General features: G+C 36.2%; 1 protein-coding gene across 1 annotated transcript in view; it reads left to right on the top strand.

Annotated features, from left to right (window-relative positions):
* Positions 1-4,133, top strand: part of PDE3A (phosphodiesterase 3A) — a 286,388-nt gene extending 282,255 nt beyond the window's left edge. Inside the window, exon 16 of the mRNA XM_045554234.1 lies at positions 67-4,133. Within this exon, the coding sequence (XP_045410190.1) occupies positions 67-308 (242 nt within the window). The 3' untranslated portion in view covers positions 309-4,133. The remainder of the gene's footprint in view (positions 1-66) is intronic.
* The last annotated feature ends 11,039 nt before the right edge of the window (positions 4,134-15,172 follow it).

The raw sequence follows: 15,172 nt of genomic DNA, 5'->3' as shown, positions 1-15,172 counted from the left end.
AAAGAAATGACTTTCATGTGCTCAGCATGGTTTTGTTTTTTGTTTGTTTGTTTGTTTGTTTTAAAGGAAAGAAAACTTTCAAAAGGAGGAAAATCTACTGCCAAATAACTCAGCACCTCCTGCAGAACCACAAGATGTGGAAGAAAGTCATTGAAGAGGAGCAGCGGTTAGCAGGCGTAGAAAATCAGTCCCCGGACCAGACCCCTCAGCAGCACTCTTCAGAGCAGATCCAGGCCATCAAGGAAGAAGAAGAAGAGAAAGGGAAACCGAGAGCAGAGGAGATCCCAACCCCAAAGCCAAACCAGTGACAATGGATAGAATGAGCTGTGTTTCGAAACAGATTGACTTGTCACAGACTCTTTTCAAGCCAGCACAACACTTAAGACACAACACTGTAGAAATACAAGAAGATGGGCAGATGGCTATTGCATTCTGGGATTCTTCGTATTTTATGTGTTCATTTTTACAGTGAGGTACATTGTTTAAAAACTCTTGCTCAGAGAAGCTTTCACATTGCAACACCAGCTTCTAAGGATTTTTTAAAGGAGGAAATATATATGTGTGTGTGTATATAAGCTCCCACATAGATACGTGTAAAACATATTCACACACATGCACGCACGTACACACTGAAAGCCAGGATACCTGGCTCCACGATTTAGTAACATTCGTATTAAAATATATAGTGGTCACTGTGATATAATAAATCATAAAGGAAACCAAATCACAAAGGAAATGGTGCGGCTTAGCAGGGAAACAGTGCAGCAAATGTAGGTTACCAACTAAGCAGCTTTTGCTCTTAGTTCTGAGGGATGAAAGTTCCAGAGCATTATTTGAATTCTGATACATCCTGCCAACACTGTGTGTGATTGTGTGAGTGTGTGCGTGTATGTGTGTGTGTGTGTGTGTGAGAGAGAGAAAGAACAGGTCCAGATTGAAAGGGTATTTGTGTGCACTTATGTGCATATGTAAAGAGATTTTTGTGGTTTTAGTAGTTCGTAGAATAGCTGTAGCCGATGACTGAGTATATGTGAACAAACAGAAGGAAGTTCACTCTGGAGTGTCTTTGAGAGGCAGCCATTTCAAATGCACCTCCTCCATTTAGCTTCAGTAAAGGTCCCTGTGCAGATGGAGGGCACTCACTGGCTGGGAGAGGGCCACGTGGTTGGTATTACTGCTATGCACCACTTGGAGGCGCTCAATCACCAGCCTCAAACCTGGAAGACTGAGGCCTTTTCCAGTCTACTCACCCAATGAATGTATAGGAGATGTTTGTGAGTATGGATGTCACTCAACGAAGATCAGATCACCGTTTAAGGGGATGGCATTCTTTATATATCAACAGCTAGGAAGGAGCTGGAGTCATGTCTTTTAATCAGGGTAGAATACAAAAGGATGCCAGAGAAGGCCTGGGAAATTGCACTTAACAGTTATCTCCTGTGTCTTCTGAATTTGCTGCACAATGTGCAGTAGAAAAAGAAAAAGAGAAAGGCAGGCAAACAGAAACCTACTCTGGGTTACATAGTAAGAGACGAAGGAGAAAATTTCAACCCAGGGTTTTTGTGGTGACATAGGAAAAGCCTGATCCTTGGCGATTGTTGAAGTTTGGCTTTGGGAGGTGAAGGTCCCAGGGACAACCCCTGTTGTGCTGGGTGATAGGGTAATTTCCATCTGCAATCTGGTCCGTCGTCAGTCATGCTGCTTCTGACAGGGAAGATTATAGAGGGATTGTTTGGGGGTTGGGTTATTACTGCAAGTCTTTTCTTGTTTGTTTGTTTGTTTATCTACACTTGTTTATGCTGTGAGCCAAACCTCTATTTAAAAAGTTGATACTCACCTTCAATATTTTATTTCATATTATTATATATGTCATGAATAGTTATCTTGATGTAAATATAAAGATTTTTTTGGTTTCTGTAGATAGTAAACTCTTTTTTAAAAAAAAAAAAGGGGGAAAAGGGAAACATTTTTATAAAGTTATATTTTAATCACCATTTTTATACATTATAATTGTCTCCAAGCCCAGCAAGAGAGTGATGATTCATTTGCATGGAGGTCTATGAACAGCCACTCATCTACCTATTCTAATTTAAATGATAATCTGATACAGTTATGTTTGCCAATTAAATGAGGATGCTGCAAAGAATGTTTTTTTTTTCACTAGTAACTTTTGCTAACTGAATGGATTTGGGGTCCATGTTTGCCAGATGAAAGACTTTCTTCCCCAATACCAAATTTCTATACTTGGTGTCCATTTCTTTTCAACACTTTTTGATTATAACTCTTCCTTCAGTGTTATATACCAACCCGCTTATCCTCTAAACAATCTTAGCTTCTAAGTAAACCTTGATGGTGATTTTTATTTCCTCTGAAGTCAAAGAAAGGAATGTTTACATTGAAAATACCTTTGTTTCTCATAAGTGGATATTGTGTTCTCCCCTTGCAAAGCATGATTTTGAAATAATCCCTGGCATTTTTTAAAATAAGGCAAAGATAATACAATCAAAAATAAATATGATTTTTAGGACAAATTCTCCAATAAGTAGAACATATAAAAAGGATCAAACAGATGCAAACTCTACCTAAATAATTACAATATATTTCGGTATCTTTTTGAGTTAACACCAGGTCTTTATTATTTAGGACTTACTGAGTTGTTTCCATTTGCTTAGTGTCACCTGTGTGTCTCTATGTTTGCAAAAATTACTGAGTCAAATACATTTCCCCGGTGAATTTAACTCTTCTCCTTCCTTTGAAAATAAGAGAAAGAAAAAAACATTTATATTCTCATGCCACTCACATATAATTATTTAACACAACTAATCTTTTCCCCTTTTCCAAATTCTGTACATCTCTAAAGTAAATATAAGTTGAGGAAAAAGCTAGGTGTGGAGCGAGTGGAATGGCAGAACAGTTGTGAATCCGTAACTGTCTCTCAAGCTGAGGGACCCACGCAGGGGACAGCCTAGCTGCCATAGTGGAGGTGCCAGAAAAGTGCCTGGTTTTGTCTGTTTTGTTTTAAGGTACATGAAATAATGTAATAGTAACCAGAACTGTTAGGATCTCTTCATTCCAGAATTGTGTTCATCAGTCCGGGCAGATTGATAATTTTTTCTTCAAAAATAAATTGCCATTATATTGAAACTAGAAGTTAATGGAAATAAAGGGATGGGGATCTACCAATTGTGTGACTTTCATACACACCAGTATGTCTCAAAGGATGCCTGGGGACATAAAAAAATATTTTCTTCTTGTGGGGTTCTCCCCCTTTTTGGCAATATTATTGCGTTCCCTTTCAACTCCGGAGCTTACTTCCTGTGGTGCCAATGTATTTGTTGCAATTTACTACGTTTTTATATGAGCCTATTTATAGGTGCCATTAGATAAACTCAGGTCTTTGAAATGAAAGTGTTTCTAGCCCACTTATGGAGAAGGATAATTGTTTAGAGGACCATAAAATCAATAGTAGGAAAAGCTAGAACTGGTTGCCTGGATGTTCATGGTTATTCTCTCAAGTAAAAGACCAGGTATATTCTGAGTGTCACAAATGCCATTTTCAGCATGCTAATAGAATGTCTGTCCAGTTAACTAAGCTGACCTTTAGAATGTTGTTTCCTTGGTGAAAACACCACTTTTTCTTCTGCTTTTTTAACTGTAGATTTTTTTTGTTATTTGTATAAGATCTGGTTTTGCTCTCAGTAAAAGATGAAGACAGCTCTGAACAGGGATATATCTATTAATATTTTGGTCTTCATCTGACAAGTGAAAGAATTTCCACATACTACGTTTAAGAAAGTGTCCACTTTCTAAAAATCAAATACCCAATTCTCTCTCTTCCATTTTGGTTGAATTCCAGAACAAATCTTAACCATTGCAATTCCAGTAAAACTGAAGGAAAGGAATGGAATGTATTGCAGACTGTTTCATATTAGATTGTATGTAGACTGTTAATTTGCAATTTCCCCATGTCCTCTGCCTTTCTTACCCAGAGAACTTTCTTTCAAGATAAAAGCTGTGCAAAAGGCATGAGACTCAGGCCTATTCTTTGTTTAAATGATGGAAAAATATAAATTATTTTCTAAGTAATAAAAGTATAAAAATTATCATTGTAAATAAAGTCTAAAGTTTGAAATGACTGATTTATAAAAGTGAACTATTTGTGTGATGAACAACCGACTAATAAGAAGGGCATAATCCAAAAATCATTTATATTCTACTTTGGGAGGTATTCTTGGTGCTTCCACATCAGTATGGGGATCTCCAGTATCCTCATTATTTACAGTATTTCTAAAATAATAGTGAAAACTCCAATAAGGGTCTTATTGCTCTTTTCTCCCATCATAACTCTGATTCTGATTTCTATGCTATTTACAAATAAACTGCCTTTTCAAACTAGCAGAAAGCTCCAGTAAAACAAAGTTCTGTGAACTTTTATAGTCTAGAGTAAATTAAGGTTCTCCTCTTCTCGAGATTATCAGCTACAGTGTGTGGAAAAAATATCAAAAATATTTCAAATGCTAATAGCTCAATTCCGGATAACTGAGAGCTAAAATATCTATGTACTTTGAAACCAAACTGAGTTTCTTTCATTCATCTAACAAGCAGCAAAATATTTTATGCCCATTGTTGTAAGTCACTCATTTCTCTCATGATTTCCCCATGAAATACGGCTACAATATTGTCAGTCTGTTTGTAAAATCTGTCCAACCAAATTCAATTTTAAGATTAGGAAACCAGTCAGCCACTTTAGGTAGTAAAGACCATTCCGAAATCAAATTATTCTTAGACTTTCTAATTAAGAAGAAATAAACCAGTTTTAGGTCCTATATTTATATATAAATTTGTTCCTCTAGAAAATATTCAAATTTGTATTGGAAATTCAGTTTGGGATGAATTAAAGAATAAGCAATGAGTTAGACTACACACTATGATTTAGATTAATTGAGGTTTGCATAAGTATATGTTTCACACTAATGAACCATGCTGAGAGGACAAGAACGTATTTTTTAGCCTATATTATGCATCATGGATATTAGGCAATTTGTTCTATTGCCTAACACATTGCATTAGTTAAAATAATGTTGCTTTTACCTTACCTAATGGTGCATTTACCTTACGTGAATTGATCTTTATGTTCCCACTAGCAAATCATTCTAACAGCAGGCTAATAATTGTGAAAAGGATAACTGAGCTTTTTTTTTTTTTTTTTTTTTTGCTAAATGTGTTTGATGACACAACACTTAAGGCTTTATTTACTTGATGGAACTCAATGTTAATCTGCTGATTCAAAAATACTGATCTAGTATAAATTAGTGTAGGTAAGACTATGAAGTACAGTATATGGAATTATGTATAGATGGAAAACAAAAATTGATTTTTAATGTTATGTTTAAGGCTCTAAAAAGAATACACATGTTCTGTCTAAAGTCAGCTAGTTCTCCATATCATGCTTTTAAGGTTGATTACCTTTTAACACATTGGTATTCCTTGATTTCTGCTTCCTTGAAGGGTTGTGGAGCACAGAAGAAAAGTCAAGCCTTCTTATAGATTTAAAAATTGTTGACCTTGTCCATGTTCAGATATCCTCATTGCTTCACATCAAGAAGTGGATCTTGGCCGGGCGCGGTGGCTCATGCCTGTAATCCTAGCACTCTGGGAGGCCGAGGCGGGTGGATCGCTCAAGGTCAGGAGTTCGAGACCAGCCTGAGCAACAGCGAGACCCCGTCTCTAGTAAAAATAGAAAGGAAATTATCTGGCCAACTAAAATATATATAGAAAAAAATTAGCCGGGCATGGGTGGCACATGCCTGTAGTCCCAGCTACTCGGGAGGCTGAGGCAGTAGGATCGCTTAAGCCCAGGAGTTTGAGGTTGCTGTGAGCTAGGCTGACGCCATGGCATTCACTCTAGCCAGGGCAACAAAGCGACACTCTGTCTCAAAAAAAAAAAAAAAAAAGTGGGTCTTTAATCATGCAAAATTCAGTAAAACACACAAAATGCTTCAAAGAGTAATATTAAATCATATGTAAGTATTATCAAGAATGTTTAAATTTGATTTATTTTCTTGACCCAAAGCTGTTTAAACCTTTTTTATTCAATTAAAATGAAACTCACAAAATGACATTCCAAGGTACTGAGATGATGAATATTTTGATATAATCAGAACTAATATCACATAACAAAAAAACTAGAAGGAAGATTTAATTCTTTTTCTACTGCCATTCATGCCTAGTGGGAAAAAATGTTTTATGGGGGTCCAATAAATATATTAAATTAAAATAAATTTAGTCCCAATAACTTAAGTGTGCAAATTATAGTCTGACCTCTGAAGTTATCCCAAGACAAAGGAATGTATTATCTAGCAATTTTTTATGGTTTAGATTGTTATAAAATAAATGTTCTATTAGTATAGGTTTTGTTTTACTAAATTCTAACACAATTAAAAAGCCAAATACTTACCTTCCCTACTAAGAAAAATTAAACATTAATCTTGACTTTCACAGATGAAGCAGTGACCAGTCAACAAACAACACCCACTGCATTCATCTGCCAGGCATGATCAAATGGTAGGTTATAATTTGAAATTCATTAATAGAAAAGTAACAAAAAAAAATTTTTAAAGCCTTCGTGCTTTGATATTTAAGTGTCATTGAAAGTTCCTATTTCAAATGAAACAAAAACTACATCAGGGAATTCTTCCTTTCCTCTTTTAACAAAAAAAAAAAAAAAAAAAAGACAAAGTAAACCCATAGGAAAAAAGTATGGCTTATCTTCAATCATACTGCTCTAACTCAATATTACTAAGGAAAAAAATCAGAAATTCCCCTCTGCCATAATAAAAAGAATGCCTTTCAGCTCAAGTTCTAGCTCACCATGCCTGATTGCATGGTACTAAGAAGCAAAAAAAACACAGAGATATGGATTGGAAATTAACACTGTATAAATTTGCAGGACATCCCAGGACACCCCTCCATCTTTGTTACAAACCGAGTTAGTTATTAGTTACTCTGAAGAAAAATGACTTAATGGGTCCATATTTCAACCCTGACTTCCTTTATGACAATGAGCACTTGTATACATGTTTCTGAATGTGAATTAGCCCATACAGCTTGAAAACTGCTGCTTGAATAACTTTTGAAGAGAAGGATTATTTTATTCTAGTAATTTTACTCCCTATATAATAGCAAAATACTCAGATGTTTAATGTGAAATTAAAAATAATTGTTTAAAGATATTCTCTTTGTGTATATAACTTGTTGATTGATATAATTTTCCCTGTCACCTACTTTTAAAAAGTCCCAACTGATTATTTTTATGACTCAAAAGCCCCATATTATATCAGATATTTCATTTTAGCTATTTATAAGTATAATCTAGCACCATACTGTTGCTATCTTTAATAACCCTAACATATCTATATATTATCTGGTAGTGGGGTTTTAATGGCTTGACTTTAAATATATATTTGTTCATTAGCTTAACAGATCACTAATTTTTTTGTACTCTTTGTAAAATATTTGCATGGAATTTTTAGCATATTATGTTTGTATAACTGGTGTGTGTGTTTTTTTTTCATTTGAGTGTCATTTTGTGTCTTAATATATTCTCACAGAAGAATGCATACCATTTGTGTTCCAACAAGGACAATTTGTTAGTTGACAAGCACTGGAAATAAATATCACTGAACCCGCCCACCCCCTAATATTTCTTCCTAGAGATTTTTAATCATGCAAATCACAAAATGAAAATTGGTGCTTTTATAACTATCTTGGAGCTCTCCATGCAAAATAATTAAAATGAGATTCTTCCTGACTTTCTATAATGGTATTAAGTACAACTGAAAGAACTTTAAATCCAGAGTGGTTTTGGTTTTGATTGGTTTTATTAATTTGACTTGAATTTTGGTGTTAAAATGTGCTCTGTTTCCTGATAGAGCAGTTGTTCTGATCAGTCATTACTTCTTCCTGAAAGAAAAAAAAAAAAACTCTCTCATTGGAAAGTTCTAATTAGTATATCCCAAATATTTGACCTTGTAGGATATTTGTAAACCACAGAGTATTGGATTAACTTAATTTAGGGTTCCTAAAAAGCAATATTTTCAAATAATTGCCAACCAAAGTGACACTGTAGGGGATGTCATTTGTATATGAAAATTTTTAACAATTTCTCACCACTCTCAACAAACCTGAATATGTTTGTTAATGAATAATTTTGCCAAATATATCAACTTCTAGAAAAACAAGAGTGAAGCTTTGGAACTTAATCATTTTGCAGTTGAAATAAATCTTATCCCTTTCACCTATATCTCGCACTTAATATATGTAGCAATACTTAGTATCATCCCATCATAAGGATTGTTAAGTGACTTATTTAGTGGCTGATAAATGTTTTGTAAAAAGTAGAATCTGTACAGAAAACAAATTAGATAAATTGTATTTATTTTTATTATTTTTTAGCTTAGACACTATATTGATGCTCTCCTTTTGCCAGAATTACTGGAAGTGCCTCTTGGTTTTATATATATATATAAATATTACAGTAAATATATACTCAAAATTATTAAAATTCTGTCATAGATGATCGATGTGGATGTTACAATGTGAAAATAATGTACAATATAAAAATAATTCTGTGGTATCGTGTTTTATGTAGTTATTTGTGCAACCCAAGTACACCGGTCTTCTGGAAGTCATCCTTTCCCTCATATCCAAATACAGTGGCTTGCCACCTCACCTTGGTACCTACTCTGTAGGGAGACATCCATTGGCCTTCCTACAATTTCCATGAAACCCTAGGGACTTATATTCCCATAGTCACATCTACCTCCCTATCACTGATGAACTTTTAGCCACATTAACCATCATCTAACTTTCTGCAACTAAGCTGTGTCCTTTCTTTAATCAAATAGCACCAAGGCCAACATACCCAAATTTCTGGCATTCATCTTCACAGTCCTAAAAAATAATTGCGATTTCTACCTAAACTTCCCAAGAAATTAATTCTTCAGCCTACACATATTGCTTTCTGCATTACTTATGAGATAAAATCCCAAATCTAAACCTGGTATTTTCAAAGCTCCCTTCACTCTGGCCTGAAACTATACCCCCCTGCCCCACAAGGAACCATCCATTATCATTTATATTTTTTTGACTCAGGTAAATACTTCAGTGGAGTATTTACACATGCTCTATACATACACTTTGTTTCTCCCTCCACACACGTTCTATACACAGAACAAGACTGGCCATGTCTTTCTGAGTTGTGGATTTTATCCCTTTCACAGGGCTTTCCTCTTACAGTGATGCTGTGTTTCTCAGTGGAAGGGAGATGAGAGCTGAGCAGTAGAGCCTGAACCTTCATCTCCTTCCTTCAATTAAGTGCTCTCAAAATTGGTCTTAAGTAAGGAAAAGTTAAATTACATGGTATGAGAAGTAACAATGGATAAGTTCTAATGAAGCCTGAGATCCAGGCCAGAGGAAAGGGACAAGTATTATCACTTACATGAAATAGAAAGCCTCAGAGGTCAGATTACTGTGTCCTTGGGCACATTAATCCACGTTTGGCCCAGCTCTACAGGTCACCCCTATGGCTTCTGAACCATACACTGTGCAGCTTGGGATATGGGCACAATACCCGACCAATGAAAAAAGGAAAAGTAAAATCAATTCTTAAATAATTCAGAAGACTTCTGCTCATTAGGATGGATTTAAGCAACAGTCTTGCTTATTTTAGTCCTGGAGCTACTTCATGTCCTGAACATTCTCTCTGACATCATTGCTGGCTTAAGGAAGGAGCCCCAGGCTCCTTAAGAATGTTGGACTAACCTATTAAAAATTGAGTTAGAGGTCAGACCAACCAAGATGGCTGACTAGAGACATGGTTTGTTGGAATGTGCTGGCTGAAGGCTAGAAACTTGGACTGAGGAAAGTGGAGAACAGTTGGGGCTCAGATGTGGATCACAGGGAGAGACAGTTCAGGTGTCCAGGGATCCCACTGAGACAGGCTGTGAGTCTGAGAAAGAGGAAGAGAGAGAAGAGAGGATAGCCATATGGACCAAATCCAGAGAGGCATACAGCCTAGTGAAAGGGTAAGAGGGCTCCCCTCCCCCATTTGAGTCACTCCGGTGAGCTGCAAGACACAAATCCCTCACCTTCCCCAGGAGAGTGCCATGAGAGACCAGAAAGCTGGCATTCTTACAACTAGACACCTCCTCTTGTGCACCTCCTCCATTCCTGGTACCATAGAAAGCAATTTTGGCTCAAGCCAGCTTGCAGCTATGGCCCCCTACCCATAGCAACCATGAGACTGCTAGGTGCTGAGAAGCCTGTTTCTCTGTGGGGGCAGGGGTGTTCCCAGGCAAGCCTACTACTGAGAGTAGAGATGCATCAGCAGTGTTTGATGAGATTGCCCACTGGTGACTTGGACAGTCAGGCAGAACCCAGTACCCCCTGGACAGGAGAGCAGTGCAGGGAGACCAGAGCCCCTTGCCCCCACAGCAATAGCAAGTGTGCTCGGTGCTCAGAGGCCATTTTCACTGCAGAGGGGGTGCATTCCTGGCAGAGCCCACCACTGAACCACAATGGTATAACACAAGAGGTTCATCAAACCTGCTAGAGCATCCCAAAGGCAACTCAGGACCAGCACTCCTCTCACTGGCAAGGGCAAGCTCTGATCTTCAGGGACTCTGAGACAGGTCCATAAGCCAGCCCTAGAACTCTTACCTCTCAATTGAGAGGCCAGATTAGTAGGAACTAGTGAAAGAGCTCCAGAAATATGAAACATCAACATGAAAAGACACCCCCAAATGAAAGCAATAACACCTTACCAATAGATATCAACCTAAAAGAAAAGATTAAAATGACAGATGAAGAATTTTGAATATGGACTATAAGGAAGCTCAATGAAATATAAGAGAAATAGAAACCTAACACAAAGAAGTCACAAAAACAATACATGGAATAAATGAAAAATGCTCTAAAGAAATCAAATTATTACAGAAAAACCAAACAGAACTTCTGGAAATGAAAATTTATTCAAGGAATTACAAAACACAGTGAAAACATTAATAATAGGCTAGATCAGGCAGAAGAAAGAATCTCAGAGTTTGAAGATAACAACTTTGAGCAAAACAAGTCAAAGAGAAAGAACAGAGAAACAAGAGGAATAAACAAAGCCTACAAGAAATGTGGTAGTATGTAAAGAGGCCAACATAAGAATCATAGGCATCCCTGAGGGTGAAGAAGAAAATACACAAGGATTGGAAAATCTATTTTAAGGAATAATCAAGGAAAACTTCCCTGGCCTTGCTAGAAATCTAGATATCCAGATACAAGAAGCCCAAAGGATTCCCAGGAAATTGACCATAAAGAGGCAATCACCATGACACATAGTCATTAGACTGGCCAAATTAAACATGAAAGAGGCACTCCTATGAGCAGTAAGGAGAAAAAAATCAGGTAACTTACAAAGGAAAACCTATCAGACTAAGTGCAGATTTCTCAACTGAGACCTTAGAAGCCAGAAGAGACTGGGGCTCCATTCTCAGTCTTCTCAAAAAGAATAATGGCAAGCCTAGAATTTTTTGTCCTATAAAACTAAGTACTTATATGAGGGGGAAATAAAGACTTTCTCAGACAAGGAAACAGTGACGGAATTTGTCAAGATCAGATCTGCCCTGAAAGAAGTACTCAGAACTGTGTTATACACAGATAACACAATAAACACTCACTTGTGTAAAATTACCAGAGAGATAAAGGTTAGAGCCCAGATGCCACAGTGGCTCAGCAGGTAAAACAGAGCAATAAAGTTCTCAACAGGAAGAACAGAAATTCACCCCATTTATCAATTCTCTGAATAGATGTGAATGGCGTGAACTCCCCACTCAAGAGACAGGCTTGCTGAATGCATAAAAAAAATAAGCCAAATATCTGCTGTCTCCAAGAAACACATCTAACCCATAGGATTCATTCAGACTCAAGGTGAAGTGATGGAAAACAATATTCCATGCTAATGGAAACCCAAAGGAAGCTAGTGTAGCCATTCTGATATCAGATGTCACAGATTTCAAATAAATAAAAGTAAAGAAAGACAAAGATGATCATTATAAAATGGTAAAATGAACAATTCAACAGGAATACATAATAATTCTAAATATGTATTCACCTAACACAGAAGTACCCAGATTCACAAAGCAAATCCTACCTGATCCAAACAAAATGGTAAAGAGCAGCACAATAATAGTCAGGGATTTCAACACCCCACTGACAGAGAAGGACAGATCCTCCAAGCAGAAAATAGACAAAGAAATGTTGAACTTAAACAGAGCTCTAGAACAAATGGGCCTACAGACATTTATACAATGTTCTACCCCAAAACCACTGAATATACATTTTTCTCATGAGTTCATGGAATATTCTCTAAGATTGATCACATCCTAGGCCACAAAACATGTCTCAACAAATTGTAAAAACTAGAAATTATACCATGTATCTTCTCAGACCACACTAGAATAAAATTAGAAATCAACTCCAGCAGAAACACTCATCTACACACAAAGTCATGGAAACCAAATAATCTACTGCTAAATGATATCTGGTTCGAGGAGGACATTAAGATGGAAATCAAAAGACTCTTCAAAAAATGATAAAGGGGACACAAGTCATCAAAATCTGTGGGATATAGCTAAAGCAGTCCTGAGAGTAAAATTCATAGCCCTAAATGCCTACATCCAAAAGACAGAAAGATCACAAATCAACAAGTTAATGAATCATTTTAAGGAACTGGAAAAGGAAGAGCAAACCAATCCCAAACCCAGGAGAAGAAAAGAAATAACCAAGATGACAGCATAACTAAATGAAATTTATAACAAAAGAATTAAACAGAAAAATTATGAAACAAAAAGTTCCTCGAAAAGATGAAATAAAACTGACAGGCCTCTTGCTAGATTAACCAGAAAAGAAAGGACTCTAATAATCTCAAACATAAATGAAAAAGGAGATATTACAACTGGTACCACAGAAATACAAAACATGGTCTCCAAATATTATAAAAATCTCTATGCACATAAACTTGAAAATGTGGAGAAAATGGATAAATTCTTGGAAGCACATGGCCTCCCTAGGCTCAATCAGGAAGAAATAGAATTCCTGAACAGACCAATATCAAGTATCAAAATTGAAGCAGCAATAAAAAATCTTCCAATGAAAAGAAGTCCCAGACCAAATGGTTTCACACCTGAATTTTACTAGACCTTCACAGAAGAACTGTTTCCTATACTGCAGAAAGTATTCCATAACATTGAGAAGGAATGAATCCTCCCCAATTCATTCTGTGAAGCCAGTATCATCTTGATACCAAAGCCAGGAAAGGACATAACAAACAAAGAAAACTACAGACCAATATACCTTATGAATATAGATGAAAAAAATTCTCAGTAAAATTCTAACAAATCAAATTCAGCTGCACATCAAAAAAAAAAATAATCCACCATGACCAAGTAGGCTTCATCTGAGAGATACAAAGATGGTTCAACATACACAAATCTAAAAATGTAATTCACCACATAAATAGAAGCAAATACAAAGGCCATATGATCCCCTCAATAGATGCAGAAAAATCTTTTGACAAAATGAAGCATCCTTTTATGATAAGAATGCTTAACAAAATGGGAATAGATGGGACTTACCACAAAATTTAAAAAGCCATATATATGATAAACCAAGCCCACAGCCAACATCATACTGAGCAGGGAAAAATTGAAAGCATTCCCACTTAGAATTGGAACCAGACAAGGTTGCCAACTATCTCCACTTCTGTTCAACATAATCCTGGAAGTCCTAGTCAGAGTAATCAGACAAGAGAAGGAAATCAAGGATATCCATATGGGGAAAAAAGAGGTCAGACTATCACTCTTTGCTGAAGATATGATCTTATATCTAGAAAACCCCAAAGATTCTTCCAAGACTCCTGTAATTTGTAAACAAATTCAGCAAAGTTTCAAGTTACAAAATCAGTGTACAAAAATCAATAGCATTCATATATGCCAACAACAGTAAAGCTGAGAATCAAATCAAAGTCTCAATACTTTCACAATAGCAGCAAAGAAAATAAAATACTTAGAAATCTATCTAACTAAGGAGGTAAAAGTCCTCTTCAGGGAGAACTGTGAAACACTGTGGAAGGAAATTGCAGAGGATGTAAACAGATGGAAAAACATATTATGCTCATGGATCGGCAGAACCAACATTGTTAAAATGTCTATATTACCCAAAGTGATCTACAGATTCAATGCAATCCCCATTAAAATACCAACATCATTTTTTGCAGACATAGGAAAAATAGCTCCATGCTTCATATGGAACCAGAAAAGACCTTGAATAGCCAAAACAACTTTAAGCAATAAGAACAAATCTGAAGGCATCACTTTACCAGACTTTAAGCTATACCACAAGGCTATAGTAATCAAAACAGCATGGTACTTACACGAAAACAGAGACCGCCCTATGGATCAGAACAGAGAACCCAGATATAAGACCTTCTTAATAATGCCATCTGATCACTGACAAAGCAGACAAAGACATACACTGGGGAAAGGAATCCCTATTCAATAAATGGTGCCGGGAAAATTGGGTAGCCACGTGTAGAAGACTGAACCACAATCTGCACCTTTTGCCACTCACAAAAATTAATTCACAAGGGATAACAAACTTAAACCTAAGACATGAAACTATAAGAATTCTAGAAGAAAATGTTGGGAAAACTCTTTTAGTTATCTGCCTAGGCAAAGAATTTATGAAGAAGACCCCAAAGACAACAACAAAAATTAACAAATGGACTTGATTAAACTAAAAAGCTTCTGTACAGCCAAGGTAACAATCAATGGAGTGAATAGAAAACCTACAGAATGGGAGAAAATATTTGCACGCTGTATGTCCAATAAAGGTCTAATAACCAAAATCTACAAAAAACTCAAGCTAATCAGCACAAAAAAATAAAATAAAATAAAACCACCCCATTAAAAAGTGGGCAAAAGACATGACATAAGCTTTTCAAAAGAAGAAAGACTAATGGCCAATAAATATATGAAAAAAATGCTCAAAATCTCTAATCATCAGGGAAATATAAATTAAAACCACAATGAGATATCACCTACCCCTTGGGAGAATGGCTTTTATC

This window comes from Lemur catta, chromosome 6 (assembly GCF_020740605.2).
Source record: "Lemur catta isolate mLemCat1 chromosome 6, mLemCat1.pri, whole genome shotgun sequence".
NCBI classification, from domain to species: domain Eukaryota; kingdom Metazoa; phylum Chordata; class Mammalia; order Primates; family Lemuridae; genus Lemur; species Lemur catta.
The sequence above is the reverse complement of the archived record's forward strand: the minus strand, read 5'-3'. Positions and strand labels throughout refer to the sequence as shown.